The sequence below is a fragment of the Ooceraea biroi genome, chromosome 8 (genome assembly GCF_003672135.1).
Source record: "Ooceraea biroi isolate clonal line C1 chromosome 8, Obir_v5.4, whole genome shotgun sequence".
Classification (NCBI taxonomy): domain Eukaryota; kingdom Metazoa; phylum Arthropoda; class Insecta; order Hymenoptera; family Formicidae; genus Ooceraea; species Ooceraea biroi.
The window spans coordinates 5,772,227-5,797,199 of NC_039513.1; the positions used below are offsets into that span (position 1 = coordinate 5,772,227).

A 24,973-nucleotide genomic window follows, 5' to 3' on the forward strand; every position below is an offset into this window, starting at 1 on the left:
GCGGGAAACTCTCTTTCGGTGTTGCGTAATCATGTCGGACAAATAGATCCTTAATCCACAAGTTACGAGAGGCGTATTTACCCCGCGGAAATTGCGGCTCGTAATATTTTATCTTTTCAGAAGGCCGAAGGAAAGTCTCGAAGGGAATGTGCCAGTGTGAAATAGAAATATCGACCGTATTTACAAGATGTGCGGCTCTTTACCATATATAATAAAGATATATTAAAATATATATATAATATATAATGAAGATTATTAATAAGATATGAATAAGAAACAGAGCGTCTAAATATTGCAACAATTAATAACCGAAAATACGAGGGAAGTGTAACAGTACACATAGAACTTGCTTTACTCTACGAATAAACCATCTTATTAAGCTGAAACTTCAGTTCAGTTATTAAAATAAAGAAAAAGGAATTTTTTGATTAGGCATATAACGCAGTATTTTATAAGATTGTAGTCACGCAAAGTATTGCTTTTGAATGAACAACATTTGATAATCAGAGATAATCCTAGACAATCAGAGTGATTCGAATTCACTCCGATAGTAGTAGCAGCAGCGTGGGAGAGTTGATTCTATTACGATATGCAGATTATCTTTGTTCCATGTATGTATCTCTACCTTGATTTAATAGAAACAAGTCCAGGAGCCTTGCATTAGTCGCTTATCAGATTGCTTCATCCTCACGTCCTCTGAATTCTCAAGTTCCGAAAGTGCACGATCGCGGATTTTGTTTTTTTAGATATGAACGCCGAATGTACGGCTTCGAAAACATAGCAGAAAAAATGTTTCCCGATCCATTTCCTCGAGCGAACTCGCTGACAAACATTCGCTGCTTCGCGTATCGAACGGCACAAGTGTGACTTATCGGTATTTCTCATATTTACATATTCAAGCTAAGTCCACACGTATCAAGCACCTGTATCGATGAATATTTTTGGATTATCATGCCGAGCGCTCGTCAAAAAATGTACAAAGTGTTTGTAGAGTCATGATATAAGTATACTGACAATCGTGCTTAAAGTATTGCATGGAGAAAAGGTGATTCTAAATCAGATTCTCCTTTATTAATTTGCATCTGTACGCTAAACAATAGCAGCTGTCTCGTAAAAGCGCTATAAGATACTTGTTATAGCATGAAATAAGTGTGGGTGTTGACAAAATTTCAATTGTAAATTTTTTTCTTTTTCCCGAAATAAGAGAATTTACCTTTCGTCGCCTAAAATTGTTGCAAGTGCGCGGTACATCGCCCTCGCGAGCGAAGGCTCCATAAGATTCAAAGAAATGGAAAACGTTTCTTTTTCTGCCTAATTCAGCGGAAAATGGCGCGCGAGGGATTCGTTTGAAGGGTTTGAAGTGCGCCCAACTCATTCGTTTTTCTATTATTAAAATAATAGAAGCTTTGGGGTATCGATCCCGGGATACACAGGAATTCAATTTGGTACATTTAAATCTGCCATCGGTCGCGAGACCTATCAAATTGTGCGGTATTGCACTCTGATGCAACGAAATACTTTTGTGTCACGTAACGTTGTTCGTTACAACGAGTAAGCGCACGTTACACGACGTGCTAATTAACGCCACGAGTTGCATTGCGTAAGAATACAAATTACGTCTCACGTGGCCTTAACTAATTTTACTATATATATATATATTGCATTCTTCCATACAAGAAAAACGTGCTTTACTACTTATTCCGTTTGCGTGACGTTACAAAATAAGTTCCGAATAAATTTACATATTAAACTATAATATGATGGATGTCGAAAGTAAATTCTAGATGCAAATTGGGGTAAATACTTCGCGTACTATAAATATTTATGTCGCTAACGAACAGACAAGACGTACGGATAAATTTTCGAATAAACTTCAAATTCAACGTTACTTGAGAATGAAGACCGTAATAATGAAGCATTACAGTAAAATTTCTGCGTTATACTGAAAGTGGAAATTCTATCTTATACGTTGAGAAATTGGTAATGGAGAATTTTATCTACAATAAGAAATTCGACCTCACGCACTTCCAAGTGTCACTTGACGCCTAGAAACGCGTGTGCAACGATGCATTCGTATTCTCATCGCGCACTTTCAACCCAATATGTCTTTAGAATGCGTCACATCATCATTTGAATTTTATCGATTCGATTCTTTGTGCATATATCAAGCGATTTTATGCAAATAGACGCATACGTATACGTTTCTACAAAATAATGAACACAGACAAATTTCATACATAATTGAGATCAGAATCGATAGCCAACAGCTAGCCAACAATCAGCTTTAGCCAACGATTTTATTTTTCGAGTAAAAACACGAAAGTTTGTTCTCCATGCGACATCTAATTACCGATATAATGCACATTATTCTTCACTGTTAAGTTAACAGAATCGAGTAATTGAAAACGTATAATCAAGACGACGCTTACGATATACTTGATACTCCTATTTGCTGTCGTTCAGATATGGAAATGCGATTAATTCTCCTCTCGTTATTCGCGATAAACCATTACTTATGCATTCCAATCCGGCACGTCCACGCTGCAGCGATACTATTATATTTTGTTATCTGCGGCTTCACCTCGCGCGCAGTTACAACGCATATAGTGTCTGTCCGGTAATAATCCCGGAGCCGAGTTACGACACCGATGCGGAGACGGAATAATTTGTCATATGATGTCACGCGTGCACGCGTACGCACCGAGCGCGGTTACGGTTATAACATCTGGCAAGTGTTAAGGTGCGTTTACGCTTATGCGATCGGCGAACGAACCGATGAACGCACAATGCTCAAGATGCTTCACCCAGCATGAAATAATTACGAATTTTGCATTAGTTATTACTTTTATTTCGTACACCATTAAGATATAATATATTTGAGATGTTACAATAATGTTACAAATCGAGATGTTTGTTCGATAGTCATATCGAATTAGTTGGAGATGCGAGAGGGAATATCTATACGCAAGCTCCTCGCTAGTAATTTACAATTATTATCTCGCTTTTTCGATTTATATTTATTATAAATGTCGGGGAAAATTACTTTCTCTGCTTTTCCACGTTTTTTGAGATATTCGACTGATATATTTCGAGGCAAAAGAGAAAAAAAGTAATTTAAAAAAATTTAAATTTGATATTATTCCTCATCGTTAAAAGGGATAGAATAATTCACAATGTGTTTGAGAAATTTTGGAAACGTGGATGCTCTGTAACGAGCAGTTATATAGCTTCTGAAAATCATATCAAAGTAATATATCACAGAAGCTCTTTTTGATAAGGATTCCTCGGCAAAATTGAATCCGCTAACGTAATTTAATGTGTATCAATGGTTTCAATTTATGAAATTTCTAAATCCGCGAATTCAATTGCTTATTGTCAGATTTGAACGTTTTCGTTACGAGGTTACATTTTCTCAATGATTTTTATAAATTTTAACAATACATATATGTCTGTTTCTTCTCTAAACAGATTTTCTTATTTATGTCTGGCTTTACGTGAATAAATCCTTTAAGTTGAAAAAGTAATTCTTCTCTTGAAAGTCTTATATTTATATCACTGAGAACATAATCCTAAAAATCTCTCATTGTGTCAAATACTAAAAAGTCTCATGCGTAGTAAAATTATATTTCTTACTTCTTTAATTTACGCATAAACGCGCGTTATTCTTACAACATCAACTGTTTAAGAATCAGTATTAAAATATAATAATTTAAAAATATCTGTTACTTGCAATTTTTCATCAAAAGAAAAAATATCACAACCATAAAAATGTCATTTACTGATTAATAATGCTAATAATGAAACTAAAATACTCGGGATATCAAATTTAATAATACATAATAAAAAGTCATTAAGAAACTATACGTTTAAAAATCTGACATTCCAGTATAAGAGACAAATAAAATGTTAACTTATATTCGCGATCATCGTTCATCAGTGCATTAGATTTTACGACATTTACGCACTTTAAACTTTCGGTGTACATCGATAATACAGAAAAATCGACACTCCTGATTTGTTGCACGGATCGGAATAAATATCGCACGGACATATTAATACGTTTACGCTATAGATTAGTAATGATGATCGCACATGCGAATCGAACGCTTACTTCGCAGCGAATAAAGCGCGATAATGATTTATCGTGATGAATCCAGCGTTATCGAATAAAACATCATTCGGCCGAGCTAATATTTGCATGGTGCAATTAATCAATCGCACGACACTGACAAAAGACGCGTATGTGTTTCTTTTCTTTTTTCTTCGTCAACTTTACTGATGGTTCGCAATATCTCGTGACGCAATTTTTCACCAAGATACCACTTACACGTATCATTTTCTTGAAGTATTGATCGCGATTGACGAGTCCCGGTTTGATCCAAGGAAACTTCAATTTTAATGCTTATTGAAAATAAACGCTTAATCTTACATCTTGATGGTAATTCTGTTTTCATTGCACGACTTTGAAATTAAGTGATTTATTTTCCCTACTGCTTAAACTTCTTTCGCGCAAGGCGCTTTGGGAGATGTTATTTTAACGAGATCGACGAGAGCTTTGAATTCGTAACAAAGACTCCTTGTCGGCGATTCCTTGTGAAAAAGAGAAGCTGTGAGAAAGGTCGATCGGACTTTTAAATAGAGACGCTTGACTGAAACCCCAAACTAACATTAATTGAGTTAATTGCCGAGGATTATTCTTTCCAGCGCCGACGTCACGCCTAATAATTAAACGGGAGCGAGAAAAGCGAGAAGCCTACGTTTACATTGTAACGAACGTTTCCGGAATATGCGTTGTAGCTTTACTCACGGTACCGTAATTCAAATTCCCTATCTCGTGCCATAAAGTTCCGCCGAAATTGAGAGTCCGCAAATATTACGTAACGACTTTAATTATTCTACAAGTTTCATAAGTTATAGCGTCAAGCAGGATTAATTGCTCCGACCTTTCATTAGAGCGCACATCGTTCACGACGTTCAGACGTTGCACTTATGCATGCGTCACTAGCACTGTTGTATTATATAATTAAGAAAACCGATATTCTCTCAAACAAAGCAAAACATGCTAAAATTATTATTAACATGAAGTAAACAAGCAAAAATCTGATCTTTCTTTTTTGAAAAAGTCTTCCCATACAAACCATTCTATATTCTCGCATTAACTAAATATCTGACGCGAAAATAAAACCACTAATTTGCCGATTTTGGTACGTTTGATGGAAATGAGAAATTCCACATAATCGGCTCGAGGATTTCAGTTAATGAAGACTATAGCCATATGCTCATTTCAACGAGCTGGTCGATAGAATGGAGAGGATTTGTCTGTAATTAAACGTTCCTCTTCGTACTTGAAAGCTTCGTCTTGCGTCTATTAGCCAGTGTAGCGTTGCGGATGGAACTTTATCCTCCATACTCGATCAATGGCAAGCTAAAGAGAAAACTTAGAAGCTCAAAATACGAGGAATGGCTGACATCCGTCAACGGAATTACGAACAGCACTTTGCGAAACTAAGCTCGAGTCACTTTGACTATGGTCACGAACTGGGAAATATTCTAAGATCTTCGGGAACGAGTTGCACGAAGATTTCGAAGCTAAAATCGACGACGCACGTGGCGAAAACACTTTGACCGATTTGAAATAATCTAGCTGTCCCTGGCGACGCATTAGCCTTGCCATATTGGAATTCTGCAAATATAACGTCCGAAGTAAACAAGCGTTATAAACTAATGACGAAGTCCGCATACATGTTCGCATTACACGCGCCTATTTCGAGGAGATATTTAACCCTGAAATATTATTAGGGACGAGAATAGACGTCGGCCAAATTTTCCGCAGTTACTGTCAGATGCAGCAATACATCATCACGCGTTTCCAAAATATGCCCTACGTGTGCAGTACAATCTTTGACGGTAATCGAATATCATTGGATAATACGCCAAGAAGATATCGCGTTGTTCTTATTGATCCTAATGTCTCGTATTTCGCCATTTGTGTCAGCGACATGTCCAGCTCCTTGCTCAAAACCTCGAGAATATTGCAATATCGACATGTCGTGTTCTAAGGCTGTCAAAAGATTTCAGCGTTGTAACATTTATTTTCATGACAATACATCAGAAAGCATAACGAAACAATCCTGCTTTCTACGACATTCGTATATTTCTGGTATATAATTCGAGTCACATCAAAATTGCGAAAAATGACAGAAACGAGACTCGAGAGCGCAATGTGAAGAGAGATATTTCATCCTATTCTTTTTTTCATGAGATGAACTGTAACAAAACCTGTGCATCCCATTTAAATAAATAAAACACTTTCGCATGTATTAATTACATTACTACTCTATTAGCTTTCTAAAAATTAAATAAAATTTTTAAACAGATAAAAATTAGAGATTTATGTTACATATAAAATTGTTCTAACAGTTTTGTGTAATTATAATATTTGCTCGATAATTAATATTGTTAATAACTAAGCCTTAAAAAATATTACAATAATAAGAATAAATTATAAATCTTGCGCACTACGTAGGAAGAAATTTGAAGTTACTTGTCTCGTAAATACCTAGAAAATGCATAGGCAATTGCAAAGTCTTTATGATTGAATAGCGCCGATGGAAAAGTTTTGCCGGCAGATTCGCAGAAAACTTTTTCAGTTTGCGTATGGTGAGCAATCGGTCTCGCTTTTCACATAATCTCCAACCACTTCGGTCCTACCGAAACTTTCAAACTTTGTCGTAGTAACGAACAAATTATTGGTTCGTCTGAAAGAAACTAATATAGCGATAACTAACCATTTTCTCTTAATTTAATCATCAATTTTAACAGACGGTAGAAATTTTTTCAATGCAAAATCTCACTAAAGTCGGATATATATAAAATATGTCAGATGTATATAAAAATGAAAATTATTCGATTAACTATTCGTTAATACTATAACTTATAGAAGACGATAACTTATATTTCAACTTCAAGAATTTTTTTCTTCAATCATTTATAACAATATAATTTAAGGATTTAACATTTAAATTTGTAAGGATAAAATACGTAAATTACAAGTTCATTTAAAAAACTGTTTGACTTATCGTTACATCATTGTAAAACTTGAATTTTATAAAAATTTCATGTTTATTCAGCGCGGTGCATATCAATGCGTCCGACGATATCAAAACATGTCTAAGTTTCTTTCAAGCCATGCGAAAATGAGAGTTTCTAAAGAACATTTTATACCACTTTGACAAGACGACGTTTTAGTTAGCAAAGCGTACGAATCTTTTGACGTGAATATCGGTGTCAAATATTCAACGATATCTGATAATCGTAAATTTACCAAACTAGGAAAAGTTAGATCTCGGTCTTTACTGTTCATGAAGAGAAAACATAAATGACAAATATGAAGCGGAAATATGACGGCCAACTCGTTAAATATTAAATAAAATATTAAATATAAAACAAGTATGAAATCTTTCAGACACATTTAAAAATTAATTTTAAAAAAATTTATAAATTATCTTTTATAAATTTCTTTACTTATAGTTGTTAAAAAAAGACGAAATTAGTTCAGCTGCAATTGAATTTAATCAGCTATCGTAAGATCGACCAGGAAAAGTTGAATTCACACAGTTGGGTTAATGCAAGGGGTAACAGATGGTAAGACATTGGCAGAGAGTGACCTCTTAGCATCCCATGTAACCACGCGCAGAGCAAGTTGCTTGGAAAATTGCCAACCGCACGTTATTGTCGTAAATTATCGTAAAAACGTGCGTGCACCAAGTGTGCCAGCTAGATATCACAACGCCTAGATTCAGTGATCTGTCAAAATAACACTTGCTTTGTGATTTTAAGTGACAACGTGCAAACGGTAGAATACTATAAATTACATCGCCGAGACAAGAGACTATTCTCCTCTAACGTTATATCATATTTGTCGTCATTCGGTATGTCGTGGAGAAAGCGACTGTAAAGATTGAAAGGAAATAAAATACGACGAAGAGAGTAACGATGTTAATATCGGCAGGTCGAGTTTGATATCGACAATTTGGCAAAATGTATAGTAAAAAAGACATTGCCAATATAGTATTCCAATAACGAAAATGGAGACGTACAATTATACAAAATGACAGGCTAACATTTGGAAATGCTTTCGCATATAACAAAATCATAAATACGTGATAAAGCTGTAGCCACAAAAGTGGATCAAATATACAATTATTGATAACCCCTGCTGTGCAACCTGATAAAAAGTCGCAGCTCTTGGGACGAGCAGTTTTTATCGTGACGAAATGTGAGGTAAACAGCAGTCGCGTATCGCTCGTCGGTGAAATGCACGAGTAATACAAAAAGAGACTCCTTCAGTGTCAGAGAAGAGAAAATATGAAACGGGAAACCATTGCGGCTTCACGTTGAGCGCGACAAATAGACGGCGGCAACGAACACGGAAACGCGGGAGAAAAAAGGACACGCAAGAGAACGGAAGCGGAGAAGTAAAAGAAGTATTTGCAAGCCAATTTGCGAGAGCAACTTTATACAGATCGTATTTTCATTAATTATTCGCGGCTGTCGTCGCTTTTCCTGAGAACATTCCTCCTTAAATATGCCGAGATGGATCTTAATCAGTTTGCAACTTTCTATCAATTATGAAATCCAAGTAAAAAGGTAAAAGTACGTTGCGCAATGCAGTGATAACGGCCGCAGAGAGATGGTTCGTTGATTGGCGATTACTCGATCATTCGTTGATCTTGTTCGTCGTAATCTTCAACGCAAACGATCAATAATGGCACGAGAGACATTATGAAATATGCTTAAGGAGAATCACGCACGCAAAATACCGGTTTCCAAGGCACAAATTGCACACCGCAGCGATTCCGTTCTTGATGTTCTGTCATCACTTATCACACACTTAGTCGCGCGTCACTGACACCGCGGAGATAACCAGATTCATTTTAGCGCCAAACCATGCATAAAGGCGTGAGAATGAAGTATGTATTTATGTAAGATTAGTACGGCAATACTGTACCAAAGTTGCGCGCAAGTAATCGAAGAATATTCGTTAAATCATGAGCAACGAAGAAACTTTTTCAAAGGAAATTCTACTATATCATTGCTTTCTTTTACAATTCTATATTTTGTAATAAATTTATCAAATATATATGTCGTAAATGTTAAAAGGCTGTATACATTTATTCCTACGTGTGTATGTGCTAATCGTTCGCTGCTCGAATTTGTAACGCCGGTATTTACAGTACGCCACTAAACTTTAAAGCATGCACGCGAAGGCTAAGTAGATCGCTCAATATGCATGCGAAAAGCATGCATTCAGGCTGCAAGCGGAAAATCCTCCAATGGACTTTATCTCATCTTTCGTCGATCCTGCCCTCGACGAGCTCTCGTCTACTCTTGAAATACAAGGAATTGTGCGACTCCCTTGTATTTGTAGTAAGCCCTTATGAGCCTTTCTTCGACGATGCATTCTGGAATTCCGTAATCTGTCCGCATTTCTCCGTACGACCACGCGGTGGTCTTTTTAGTTTTCTGATCCTCGTGACAGAGATTTCAGTCTCTAACGTCGTTCGCCAACGCAACGGTGTAAAATCCAGAGAAACAATGCACCCGCTGCGGAATTTCCCATGTCACATTTCCTCTTCGATATTACGATGTCGATTCGCGTACATTCTCACACGGCGATCACATAAAATACTAATATCCATATGCACGCGCGCGCGCGCGCGCGCGCCACACACACACACACACACACACACACACACACACATACACACGCCATTCACACCGAATCACGCCTCGTGAACAGTACGTTGCTCGAGTCAAATTTAAACTTTCCGTCGTTTCTCTCAAAAGGAGTTGGCTCTTGCGAGAACTTACTTCGCTTGAACGGCTTCGAGAAATTCTGAAGATGAGCTTTATCGCTTCTTCGCTAAAGTGCCGCGTTCTCGAAATGCACGTTTAAGCGCACTCATGCGCCACACGTTGAGTCACGTGTCACAGAGGAAGTCTTCCGGCGAACTTCTCATACCGGGTATTGCTCTGACGATTCTCTGTTTAGGTCGTTCTATTAATTGGCGATGTTCTTGCACTTTCCTTGCGTTCGAAGCCGTTCCTCGGATTGATTGCCATGAATTTTTCATGACGCTATTTGTCGAAGGAGCATAATCCTTTCCCATATATAGATCGTCGTGATTGATGCTACAAACAGGTGTTCTGCTGGCAGATTTTTCTTTCGTCAACTCTCTGGACAAACATGCGGGTCTCGCAATTCTATGTTGAGGCGTTTCATCGTCACTATCGGATGGCGATCGCATCTTTTGGGATTTTCTCATGTTGAACGGTATGATCTGATAGCTCAGTTTCGGTGCCACTTTGTCAACGTATCTCGGAATTGCGAAATTTATGTCCGCGGTTTTTGGCGGATCCGGTATACCGTCAGTCAGAACGATAGGAACGATCGTGATCCTTTCTTTCGCTTCCGGTAGACGAAGATGTTGCACCCGCCTGCATCCTGCCATCGTGGAATCTGCCTCGTCTTCCTCAGACTCGGAGGATCTCGGAGATGAGCTTTCCAGCTGAGAATCGATCTTTTGTACGGTAAAGCTGCGCTTGCTTGTTACAATGTCGTCCCTTTTATTGGCGTCGATGAGAGACATTTCGGGGGATGACTCGGCTCGCAGTACCTCCGTCGACGAATTTGCGCGCACTTCCTGAATAAAAACGTTGGACATACTGCCGGCTAGTATCACGTTACTCAGAGATCTCGTCATCGTCGTCATGGTCATCGAAGTGGACACCTCGTCCCTCGAGTGAGAATTTTGAATAGGACTGACGGCTCTGTTGGTGTAACGTTTCTCAACGGTGGCACGAAATTCCGTATTCACGCTGACGACGCGGATCTGCGGCGCGCAGACTGAAGCGGAAATTGTGTGCGATATTTGCCGATCGGGACCTACGCCACGCTCGATCGGCTGCAATCTAAATGGAGAGGAGATTCGATCGTCTTTGGTGACGCATTCGGCTTCACTCGGAGCGCTTTTGTGATTGCCACCGCACGTGGTAGACATCTTTTGCATGGCCGTCGAATTTTGATCGCTCGAGGGAATTCCGAAACGTTCGTTCGACCGTTTATTCGTTGCTTGTTCATTGTCGTGGTTGCGCCAGGTGTTATCAATCACTTTCACGATAGTAGATTTCGAGGTGTAATTCGAGGAGCGACAGGTCAAGTGAGAAGAATTCCACTGACGCGAACGGTCCAACCCGTTTTCAGACATTGAGGCTCTCTGTTTTCGTATCTCGAAATTATTGCCGGATACTCGCGGGTACTCCACGGTCTTCTCGAGATATCGATGATGCGAGTCGTACTCCATTCTACGAAGCACTCTCGAAGGGCTCGCATTGGTTCGTCGGTGAACAGACCAACCCTGCCGTGCAGAAGCATCCCTTTCTATCGCTGAGTTAGATTTGCAGTGGAGCCGAAAGCTGTTATCGGAAACGCATTCGTTACAGGAGCGTTCACGTAGAACAGTCTCTCCCCGAGATGCATGGATATTGGTTGTCGGGAGGTAAAAGGCGCTATGTCCAACTGGACTGGGAGATCCGAGATCATTGAAGTTCTCAAGTGCACGAGAGGGATCGTGACTCGCAAAATCCAACGCCTCTTGCCGACGGCTCGAGTCATTCTCGTACAAACAGTTGGTACGAGAGCCTTCTCTTGGAGCGGGTTTACCGACCACGGAGAAAGATGCAAGCGGCGAGGCCTTATCGACGAGACCGGGTCGATTTTCTTTGTTGCAAATGCTCGACGCGGCTTCTCGCGAGAACGCCTGGTCTAAAAAATAATTGGACAGGTTCGGCGACAGAACGGATTGACCGAACACGTCTGACTGGTCCAGATGACAGCAGACGTCAAGGTCGAAGTCCGCGCTGCTCAGACTCAACGCTCGAGCCTTGCCGATGATCTGGCTGTACTGATACTGAAGCGGGCTCAGCTCGTAATCTATTTTCAGCAGCGTTTCCATGCCGGAGGATACGCGTTGATGTCTTTTCGATTTGTAGGAACTCGTCGTTGTCGTAGAATCGTCCGGCAAAATGGAAGGATCGGAAGGATTCGGCGCGAAGTAGGCAGACTTGATGGAAGAGCATGGATTTCTAGCGACGTCAACGAGGTCGCCGTCGTTTGTCAAATTGGCAGCACCCTCGTCATTGACGAATGTCGGAATTGCGCCTCGACGAGAATCCCAATCCATCGTATGATAGTTACTTCTCGTTTCGCGAAGTGTCACTTCCGCCACGAGTTCCTCTGACCTCTCGCCATTAATCACCGCCGTGGGCGTTGTATCCTACGGAGAACGAAGCTTATTGTGATCGTGGGAAGGACGATCGATTCGTCTCCCTTTTCTCTTCAATCTCTCTTTATCTACATATCCTAATAGACTCAGTACTCTAATGGAAAGACAACGTTATGTTTACCACAAAATTTAGACAACAAAAAAATTAAAGAATTTGCAATCAGTTGAATATGATTTTTATGTGACTACTTGTTTGTCTGAAAATCTCGATTGCTAAGAGAATTCACGCTGCGTAATTTATTGACAGTCACTCAGAGACGTACGCAAAGCACAGGCAGCATCGTTCGTGACTCGAGTCTTCTCGCTTCGTATTGTCGATCGTAAAAATTGATCGTTGAGTCGGACGTTACGGAGATAGCTAAAGGATAAGACGAGATCAGCGGAGCCATCCTCTCGAAGATCATGGACATTTTCTTCTTACGTGCAAACGATGACTTGGATATTAGCACGGTGTTCGTTGCTCCGAAGTTTGTGGAAACGCTCGAGACTTCCGTCTTCAGAATCGGCAGGGATTTTGACTTTGCCAAACTTTCGGGCACCAGAATAAGACTACCACGAATGTATGTGGTTTTCTGAGTTAACCTGTTTTCCATGAGTTCACGCAGCGTATCGAAAATAACTTCTTCCTTTATCGAAGGTTCGCTTTTATCGAGCACGGCGAGTTTGCTTAAGGAAGTGCATTTCTCCCTGAAATAACCGCAAAGCGATTCTTTCGGTCGCACTCCGCGAATTTCGGTACCACTGTGTTTCGAAGCGATCATACCTTCGCTTGACGTTTCGTAATCTCCTTCTATATAAAACGAAGAAAAATGTCGAAAAATTATTGCGAATTTTAGCAAAAAAAACTTATAATTTAAAACTATTATCGAAGATACGCGAATTAAAAAAAATTTTTATCGTTGCAGGCATAATTGTTAAACGAGTAAAATTTTTAAGAAAAAAGGAACGATGAGTAAATGAATAAACATTTAAAGCAAAGATAATATATGTTCTATTGAAAACTCTCATAGATTTTTATAGATCTATGATATAATATCTAATATTCATATAATATAAAATTTTTTTTTCTTTCTCTTAGTTTCAATCAGAGTTTAATTTAAGAGTGATTAATCCATTTTTATTTATATATTCAAATAAACTAATTTAACACATAACTAATTAACCTAATTAACCTAAATATAATTTTCCCAAATTCAGCTCAAGTATTAAAAAATGATAAGATTGATCTATTCTTGCATCTATCAATACAAAACTAATGTTAACGCGTGGTTTTTACAGACGCAGACCAGTAAATGCTCAAGATTAGAACTTTGCCAAACTAACCATCCGTTTCGGATGCGCAAGTGGTTGCAGTAGAACTTGATACCAGTCGGACCGATTCTCGTCGGTCATCCGGTTCGATCAGTTCGTCCCGCCTTGTGTCGAAGAACAATACAGACGGGACAACAGAGATTTCAGTATGTCCGTGGCGAATCACATGGCCGGTCTTTGTATCGTGAGACATCGTCACCAGAAGATTAGCTACAACAAGCTGTTCCGCATATCGGTGGACCCTGTCGTCTCGCGAACGTGTAATCGTCACTGACAGATACGACACGAAGCACTTGGGTGTTCACGTGGCTCATAATTCCGCGAGACCGGAAAACGTATCAACCGAAGTTGTCGAAGGAAGCTGAACGAGCAGACGTCAGCCCAATGTGCCAGTGACAATTTGACAAACGAGATGGCAACGCTAATCGACGAGATGTGAAATTAACGATAGTTTAGTAACTAAACTTTAGTTAGTATCAGCCTCGCGTATTTCAGGCACTCTATTTCTGTGCCCTTGATTCCTACATTGCAACATGATTCTTTTATCAAATCATTTGCGAAACATCGATATCGCGTTAATCCCTGATATATCTCGTGATTTGCATTCTGTATAAATATTCATACCTCCAATCCCGCATCTGCATTCGTAATGTATTTTTTATTCGTTACCACTACATCTCTCACTATTTTTACACCATGAATATGGAGGTAGCTTTTGCACGGAAACTGGAGACGCGCCTTTAGTACAGTGAACAGTTTTTTTATCACGAATATCACGGATGCCGATTCCATCTATCTCCGCGCGTATCTTCGACAACGTGAGCCCATGGCAAACTTTAAATGCTTGGATCTTTTTCCGTTGTGACACATCTGGTATAACCGATGATCTCTGTCCGAAATAACGAGATTAAACTGCAATACTGCAAAAAAAGTCGATGTTACATTGGATATACACCGACAGTTACCCGTAACGAAATACGATGACGTCCCAACGGTGAAGTCCTAAAATCGCTAAAATCGGATAAATCCCCAAATAGATAAAAAGATTTTGAGCAATGGAAACTGAGTAAGAGAAAAAGCAATTAATATAAAGCATGCTGAATAAATATATTATAAGAGAAATTTGGCTGTGGAATCGATAAATACCCAACATCGACATGAATTATATGTGACGTAAGGAAAGAAAAAAAAAGCCAGAACGCGTGCGAAAGAAGCACCGTGACGTTCCATGGGAATCGTTTTCGACTCGATAGCGAGATAAGGAAGAGAGAGAGAGAGAGAGAGGATATGTTAAGTAACTCTACTGATTACGTCCACGAAATATGGGCGAGCGAGTTTTGGACGATAGCCCGGCCACGGGTCGAGTACATGCGTTCGGTCGAGTTCGGCGAAAGTGTAAGATCACACTGTGTCGACACGTGTTCGATCGTCGCATAAGCAGCATTTCTCGGCATAAAACTGCCGAATTTTCGTGAAAGGCGCACATCTTCAATCGATTCTTATGTAGCAGATAGCGAAATCGGCCGCGTTACGCAACGTATGTTAATGCGAAACAGGACCAGACCACTGTCATTTACATGAGAATCATTTTCGATCTTGGAGCGTTCAAATAATTAATAAATAAATTATGTCTGCACACTATTTCATTATTACGTAATGTACCAACTGTTAGCCTGTCCTCATGATGTAGTCGGGATATTTAGGGCACGTGATATTAATTACAGTCGCGATTCCTCCCAGCTGCAATAGCTCAAAATATTTTGAGATTCTCTCTTGCCAAAATAAATCTTGCAACTCTCTCGTTTCATAACTTTTTACGTCTAGCTTTCGATGTTTGCACTACAGAGGATTCAGGCCTGCTAAAAGTTACAACATTGCTAGATTTGTGAATATCCTACTTCTCAGTACTAATGAAGAGAATCCGCAATATCGGGCTTCTGAAATTCTGACTGTATCCACGTTGCGTATTTACTGCGTCGCAGTCGCATTTCCAGTCAGTATTCGTATGAATCAGAAAATATTCGTCATATCAAAAAGACGTTCTGCACTGCATTTGATCGTACAATTCCGTTTTTCCATATGACATAGTACGTTGCCATACATGTCCCAAGTACAGAATATTTGTGCCGATCTAAAAGCCAGGCCGTTTCAGAATTTATTTGCAAATAAAATGCAGGAACAAGTCTTTTCTTTGAGTTTTTTCATTTCTAGAAATATAATATGATATATTATAAGATATTTTTTCCCGCTCGTAACATGTATAAAGCAAAGCTTGCATCGTCTCGTTCATTATGAAATAATATAATAAACAATATTTTTCATGCAATATTATTCATGTTTTTTTGTTTAAAAGTGTCGTAAAGAATGAAACTTTGCTGCTTTATTTTTAACTGCAATATCTTTTTGAAAATCGCTGCCTGAACAGTAAAGATAAATAAAGTCTTGCTGGTTTCGTAACAATTTCTTTTTGTAATTTCCTGTATCATGAACTCCGAGTGCAATCAAAAGCGCGATAAGAATTGCCAGTACTCGCAATTTCCAAATGACTCATTGCGCTTCTCTGAAAAAAACGCAATAAAGAGGCGAACGTACAAGAGACAAACCGGCTCAGTCGTTGCACTCGTTAGGTAACGCGTCTACCTTGCTTTTGGGTACGCGCGGAGTTATACGCAATGATAAACTGTGGAATCATCGATCTTTTCTGCGAGAGGCGGCACTCCTTCGTTTCCATTTCCCCGAGGAAGCATTTGCCGATTCCCTTTTCTTCACAAAATTTCTCTTCATCGTAAACCACAAAGTTTATGACAATCGAGCGCGGCGAGCAATTCGTTACAAATGCGCAACATGAAAAATAAATTCGAGCGAAAAGTTGGCACTACCAAATAAATATTTATGCCGTGTAAACAATCTCGATGACGCTACAATGTGAGACACAAATAATGATAATATCTTTCTCGCTGATGATCACTCAGAGGCTAAAAGGAAAGTTACTTATTTACAAGTATATTATTATATATACAAGTGTATACAAAGTTCAATGAAATGGACCATAATTCCAAGTCGTTCTGTGTGCCATTCCATTACACATGCGCTATTGCTATTGGTGTTATCACAACGTTCGTGTGCTTTGCGAATTTATAGAATACACCCTGACCGAATTGTACGCCGTTTGAATCCGTATGTGCGAGATCGAAAACATTGTAGAAAATTACGACTATGGGTTTTCCGTGATATTTAGCCTCCCTTTTCCGCGATCGATCGTAAACGGATTATTTGTCGAACACTTCCGATATGAGGTCGCGTTGGAGCGAATACTGTCTATCGCTATTCCCGCCCGAATTTCGCAGCTTACGCATAATCCTAATGCCGAAATTGTCCTATCACGATTATTAATCAAAATGGCCAACGGCAAGAAATTTTCATATTCATGAGAATTCCAACTACTATGTGCATCTATTGTTGACTCGCGATTCCATTTTGGCTGGCGCGAACTAAAGGGATGATTTAACCCCTTTCGGTCTTACAATGCCAATCGACATTATGTCTATTATATTTCACTGATCCATTTATCCGAGAAATGAGCAAACATATGCAGCTTTCATTCGATTGGAAACTAATTAGCGTTGAATTACATAATTACAGCGAAGAGCGAAATATCTTGCAACTCTTTTGTCGAATATGCTATAAATATACGAGAGACAGTTCACAACGTTTGAGCGCATTAACATATGGCGGACAAAAACGTCGCAACAAATTATATATTTTTATTCACTAGATATAAGTAACACTTATTTTAAAAAGGATAATGATATGTTCGTCATTCAAATTATTAATCACATACAAATGCACAGTAAAATTATTAATGTTTCAATTACACAATTCGTAGTTACGAATATGAAAAATGCGAATAAAACAGAATTCAATTAAACTGATCATTGACGCAAGATAAAATCAGTTTAATAAATAAGACCAATCATCATGAGTGTTAATAACAATTAGGGTTTTTTTAGAAAAATTAAGATTCTTTATACATATATAATTGTTATTGTTTCCTATGTGTATTCTAAATTAACGATTCAGGATATGTATTAATATATTATTACGTAATACGCTATTATATACCCCCATATATTGATATTTAACTCTTCTATAATATTAATAATGATTTGCAAATAAATATTTAATCAGCTATTTATTCTTTCGACTTAGAAATTATATACCTCTCATTATTAAAATGATTAAAAACTTCCTTATTATTCCTTATAGTTATATAACCTGATGTCGCTTTTAATTGATCTAAATTCAGCGTATCTCGTTAATGAAACCAATAAAATGCAAGTACAGTTAATGAACCGAGACAAATGTTGCTCAAAGTAATATATTATATATTATTATATATTTAATGAGAAGGAGAAACTCTGCAGAATAAATCAAGCCTTTTAATTAAAAGTAAATAGGTATATATTGTTTGAACTTTTAAGTAATAAGCTTAACGTAAATTGGGTTGCCGAGGTAACATCGGGGTCAATGGCCGTCGTTAAAGGGCTAGTAGCAAAATCGATTCATCGGCGATCGGTCGGTATCATAAACTTCGCCAGGATTCCCATGGGAAATTCCTATAGGTGGTTGGAGAGCAGAAACAGCATGAGAATCGGCCACCCTTCTCTCTTTTATCGTTCTCGTATTTTTCCGGCAGTAACACGTTCCTGCTCTGTTCGTCTCCCATCTTGCGGTTTGCAGCATCCAAAGTAGGCTACGTAGAAACTTTATCGTCGCGCGAAGAAGAGGGAAGTATACGAAAGTACTAACATCGTGGGATGATATTTCATAGTCCGCAGAAATCGCAGTTCCTCGCGGTACGCAATGTTTTATTGAAAATTGCAGAATCTGTACGTAGTAATGCGCTTTGATAAAGGATTAATAAACGCGCTATCCATTACTGCACAAAGTAATAATGAAAAGCAGCAATTGATCCGTTAATATTGCAAACATCTCTATTAGCTTGTTTGTATATTAATGACTGTTAATTGACACCTCGTTATCGTGGCGAATTGGGATAAATCTATATTAATGTTTTATTTCCACGACGTCCGTAACCGATTCCTAAGTTGGCATTTATGTTTTATCTTCTGTAGACGGCGCGCCGCCGCGCAAAAAATGGCATAATTTCATTGGGCGGTTCTCTTCGAACCTCGTCTTAATTGTTTTATATCTTATGGATTTCTGCACAAATAACAAATAGGAAAAACCTGGCCGACGTCAAATCTTTCGCTTTGTGTCTCGTGCCATATGGCGAGCTGCAGAATATTCATGTTACGATGCAATTTGCATGTATGCGATATCCGTGGTACAATTTAAATGAAACGTACTTTTCGCGAAAGTGCGCACTATGAATACAAAGCACTTTGCGAAAATTGGCACAACGCTTCAGAATGTACATCTTCGTCAGGACAATTCTGAAGATGAAAATCTACCCACCGTTACGAAACTCCGCTGCGAGTTATTCCAAGCTACGGAGATTTATGTCGCGTTATGGAACAAAAATATTTTACACCGGATTGTGCAAGATGAGAAATACATCACGTTCTGAACTTTTAAAGACATTAATTACTTTGTAACTAATTTCTAAAATATTAATTACATCGTGTCAATCTCTGTCTGTCAGTAAATAATTACACATTGCAAATATTTAGTTGTCAAAACGAAAAGAGAGAACAAATTTGCTTTATAAATTATAAAAAATGATATTAGCAAAGACTTCTTGTGTTACTTTTTATAAATGTAATTCAATGTCAGATAATTCAATTTTTGTTAATGATGTTTTCATCGTCGGTAATAAAAGATAATTAATACTTGTAGAATGTAATGAATATTTTAGAAATAGCACTAACTACCTTTGAGTTCCGGTTCACAAGAATTGAGTAATTTATATTCCGTCAAATCGTGAATGATTAAAATGGATAAAATTCTGGATTTGTCACGAGTCAGCAAAATATGCAGAAAAGTATAAAAGGTAGTTTTCAACAGATACACGTTTCCAAAGAAGCGGGTAGGACCTCGAAGTTATGTAAATTAAACACCGTCGCGGAGCAGCAAATTGCTAAATATATGTAAAACAACGTCGACTTCTAAAGTTTCCAATTTTATCAAAAATTTCAGTATTGTATGAAATATACTGTTTAATCGCACTTTCAATAAACATTACTTTTTTTATTAGAACAGTTTTAAGAACAGTTGCGCCAAGAAAAATCGAAAAAGTTAATAAAAAATAAAAATAGCTAATAAAGAAAAGCTTGTGTTATATCTTGAACTTTTTAAAACCGGAATGACGAGTATTGAAGTATGTTCAGTAGTTTGCAATTAGGGCAACGTTGCTTCATGACATAAAATATCTCGAAAGAGAAAAAAACGAAAAATCTTTGATATTGAGTATACAGTTATATAATGTCTATCCACAAAAAATTTCATTAAAGTTCCTTCCGCTGTGGATTTATCGGTTACATTATCGCATCGATCGATGATCTTGTCTATTTGCCGGCCGTGATGTTGCACGCCAGCTGGTAAAAGTTGGCCCTTTGCAAAAAGAACGAGGAAAACAAAACGGGTAACGTTACACTGACACATTCGTGTAGACAATTACGCGCGTAACAGCTGTAATAATGCGGAATCGGACTCGTTTCGGGATCAGGTCTGCGATGACTTTTGCTGTTACGTCAGAGATCGGAGGTTCAGATGGACCAACCGGCCGGCTGCAGAAAAATAATCGGGAGGTGCGCGGAACGCGAAGCGGGGCGTGTTCTTCATCGTCTCAGTGAAAGTATCGCACACACATTGCGAACTGGACATTCCCTATAAAAACACCCGATCGGCCAGGCTGATGGCACACTCCGATCCGAAACTACCACGAGACACAATGAGGAGCTTCGCGGTAAGTGTCGATACGTCTCTTACGCAGATATAGACACAAGCGTAAAGAAGCTTAATAATTTCCATATCTTTTCTTTCAAAATATTTTTACTACATTCATACAGTCACATTGCCTAAACATACCTAAGTTATTGAAGAGATATATTTTTAATAATAAAATTGCATTATAAGATTATTTCTATAGATAAGATCGCAACTCTACTGTAATTTTTGACGATATTTTCAAAATTGTATTAAATAATGATTTTCTTTGAAATTGCAGATAATATTATTGGCGACCGCCGTATTGGCAGCCCCGAAAGAAAATCCGAAGAAACACGACAAACGAGGCTTGGCGGGTATCTCGGATTATGGCGGTCTTTCGGGTTATGGTCTTTCAGGCGGATTAGGATACTCCAACACACTTGGCACGAAAGTATACGGATCGGGAATCGCGCTTGGTAACAGCCTGTCCTCCGCCTACTCTTCTGGACTTGGATACGGTGGTTACTCTGGAAATGCCTTAGTAGACTCCGGCGCTGTTGGATACGCCGCTCCTACGATCTCTAAGGCTGCAGCGTTTGCAGTTGGTGGCAACACTGGCCAACTAGCCCACGGCTACGGTTTGCCGGTTCCATCAATCCCATCGATTCCGTCGGTTCCATCAATCCCGTCGATTCCATCAATCCCGTCGATTCCGTCAATTCCATCAATCCCATCAATTCCATCGATTCCGTCGTCGCACGCCAAGATCGAACGCATCACCGGTGTCACCGTTCATCGCGAGGTCCAAGTGCCAGTTCCAGTGCCCCAACCCGTCCCTGTCGAAGTGACCAAGCACGTACCTGTTCCGCATCCCGTACCCGTCAAGGTAGACCGCCCCTACCCAGTCCCAGTACCACAACCGGTCCCGGTTCCGGTCACTCGTCACGTGCCCGTAAGAGTCGACCGCCCCTATCCGGTCCCGGTCCCGCACCCCGTTGAGGTCCGTGTGCCACAACCCGTCCCGGTCCCGGTACCCCAACCAGTGGCCGTCCCCGTGTCCGTCACCAGGCACGTGCCAATCTCCGTGCCATCCGTCGCCATCGCTCCATCTGTCGGCATCTCGTCCGGCATTACGTCTGGGATCTCTGCTGGACACGAATACGTCGATCTGGGATCCAGCAGTCTGGCATCTGGAATCTCGGCAGCGCCTTTGAGCACTGGATTTAACACTGGATTGGACAGTGGCGCTATTTCTAGCGGCATCATCAGCAGTGGCATCTCCGACATCGGCATCAACGGTGGCGTGGAGCACATCGGTATTGGATCGACTTTGGGATCTTCTGTGCTGGCGTCACAGGGCACTCTCAATGGTGGATACACGTACTCAACACCGTTGAAGAAGTGGTAAATGCACCGAGCAGTTTGAATGGACTTCCGTTTTTCTACGTGCTACCGAAATGTAGTTTACGGATTGAACGTACAAAATGCCAGTTTTATGTACGTTGCCAAATAAATTTATATTTTTCTATCGTACATCTCGACAGAGTCGTTATTTAATATTTACGTAATATTAATAATTGCGATTGTGCGAGTATGCGGCGATTTTTCGAGAAATTTGCAAATCTCAAATATTCTCTAGTATTTTAGATCTCCATGTTAAAAATGATACAGATTTATTTTTAATATCCCTTCACTAATGTGTATTATACCTTCTTTTAAATCTTAACAATATTTCATCGGTATATATATTTTCTAGTCTTATAAATTAGACATGTCCCTTATGTATATTTTATCGCAAAGAATAAAAATAGAATAAAAAAAAAGACAGAGTACTTTGAAAATTATTTGTAAAAAAAGAACAGAAAAAAAAGGATACGCTGTCAAATGATCTCAGAATAGCAGTAAAAATATGTAGTCAGATATCTTCTATTTATCAAAATAATGTTTACTAAATTTTCCAAAATAAATTTCCTCTATAAATCAGTCTCCTTGTCTCTTAAACATGAAATTACTGCGTTAATTTATTGGACAACACTTAAATTAAAAACTTTCGTCGGCAAAATGAAATAAAATAAAAAATCTAGATGATATATGTGATGATACTTCCCACACGCTCGTTCTTAACTAAAATGGAAGGTGTTTTGCAAATACACGGCATGTACAATGAAATCGATACAAATGGCTATTGCAGTATAGCTTGCAAGGTGAGTGAAATGACGTCACAAAGCGTCTTGCGTCATGATGTCGGGACAGTGGGACACAAATCACAGCTTTGTAGGCAAAGCTTTGCTCGAATCGATTTTTCTCAATTTAGGAACAAGATGATAAAGAAGTTGATTCTTTGTCCAAAAAGATATTTATCAAAGATATGTATCAAAAGCAATACGAAATAGTAGTAACAGAAAATTAAATCCACAACTTTGATATAATTTACAAAGCTAAATTCATATAAAAATTAATAAAAATAATGGACCAATAAAATCGTTAAAATAGTAATAAAATAATACATATGACATTACATATGTAAAAGCATAGCAAATAGCAAAACAGAAAACTAGAAAGTATTATTGATAAAATAGAGATATTCATTTATTATAAACAATAAAATTGGACAAATTATCATATTTCAATAATTCCTGCTTTATCTTTGATATCGCAGGATATAGTAACTTACAAATTATATATTGATAAAACAATTATATTGATAATACTAACTTCATAAAACACGATACTTAAATAAAAAAAATGTACGTAAAAAATAAGGTAATCTCAAAAATCTTTAGCTCTGTATCTAATTTTTAATTCATGTTTAATCTCTATACTTACTTAGTAAGTATAGTATCGTATTTTATGAAGTTAGTGTTATCAATATAATTGTTTTATCAATATATAATTTGTCTTAGACGAAATTTTATTCAGACAGTAACTTATCATCGCCAGTTTCCTTTTTATGACTTGTTATCGGTAGAAGAAATTTCACTCAACATCTAACGTTTACGTATCGACCACAGCCAGTATCATTCATAAGGGAAGTAACTGTTGGTAACATTTACGTGTCAGATATCTACTATACCGGCTAAATATTGTTGATAAGGAGAACAGAAGCCGCTATTATCAGCGACAAAATGTTGCACATACGCAAAATTTATGCTATAAATATCGACTTACGATGCGATGATCAGCATTTATCGACATGTAGTTGAATAATTCCAGACTCACCTGAAACAACAAGAAATCGATATTATTATTTATAGCATTTCATAAATAGTAATCGTTACTCCAAACGACATTACATTATATAAAAGTATTTGTGTCGAGTTAAAAATTACACTGTTACGAAGATGACAGTTACCGGAGATCCTGGAGCCATATCTTTTATTGATGGAATTAATGAATTTTAATTTATCTTCCTTTTTATTGGTTGTACAGAATAAGAAATCCTTTTCCATGATTAAAGTGCACACAGAAGTAAATCGAGATATACTCGACTTTATGTTAAAAACGAAGAAAATTACAGTTTTGTTATCGGCTTATGGCCTAATGTCGTATGATAATTTACTTAATATAAAAGTTTTGCAGTTTGTACTCATAAAATTGAAATGGTCGAATCTTGGGACAGAATGAAGAAATATGAAGAAGCTTTTAGAAGCGAGTTTAGAGGCGTAGTATAAACGAAAAATGTTCATTGCTTTACAGCATGATTTATACCTTGTTTGTGCATGTTAGTTCGCGCGATCCATTTAGCAAAATTCGAACCGGATAAATGGTAGGTTTTCATATCTAGTTGCGTACAGCGTAACATGGTTTTCCCATTGAAATGAGTCGTTGAAAAAGAAAATATTCAACCCCTGTCAACAATCGCCGAATTGACGCACATGAAGTGGATAAAAAAAACATTTACATATTTCAATTTTTTTGTTGCAATTCTATACATAAAAGAAAATATTCCCATACAACATGTTTTTATCACCGTTGTTTTTGTTTGCTTTAGTATCAAGAAAGCATTTTGAATAAATATTCTTCTTTTTGCAGAAAAATTATCTTTCAAGGAGTGTAAATATGTTTTATTTGCAACATATATTTTTGATTTACTAGTATTCCGGATTGCGTTTGAGAAGTATATGTGCCAGAAGCGAATTACTTTGTCGAGATTTTATTAATAAATTTACCTCGTGATACACTTTAAAGTCTATAGTAAACTGTGCTATTTAGTTTAAAGGATCAAAGCCGCATAATTTTGGTTGCACGGACATTAATGCACATTCGATTTCTGTATAACAACGCTTGCCCAGCTCCCGTGAAATGACTTTACATAGAAGTTAAGCTTTATTTATTCAAACATAATACTGCATACTAGTCAGGATAAAATGATATTAATAACCTGGGACAAAATAATTAATTGGTACACATAAACTATATATAAA

General features: G+C 38.1%; 2 protein-coding genes across 2 annotated transcripts in view; one reads left to right on the forward strand and one right to left on the reverse strand.

Annotated features, from left to right (window-relative positions):
* The window catches only part of LOC105279816 (cAMP-specific 3',5'-cyclic phosphodiesterase, isoforms N/G), a 248,773-nt gene that overhangs the window by 188,624 nt on the left and 35,176 nt on the right, over window positions 1-24,973 (reverse strand). The window lies entirely within an intron of this gene.
* LOC105279794 (tetra-peptide repeat homeobox protein 1) lies at window positions 17,830-22,372 on the forward strand. The gene is made up of 2 exons (XM_011339819.3): window positions 17,830-20,586; window positions 20,848-22,372. Exons 1-2 carry the CDS (start codon window positions 20,536-20,538, stop codon window positions 21,955-21,957), a joined length of 1,161 nt encoding a protein of 386 aa, XP_011338121.1. The 5' UTR covers window positions 17,830-20,535; the 3' UTR covers window positions 21,958-22,372.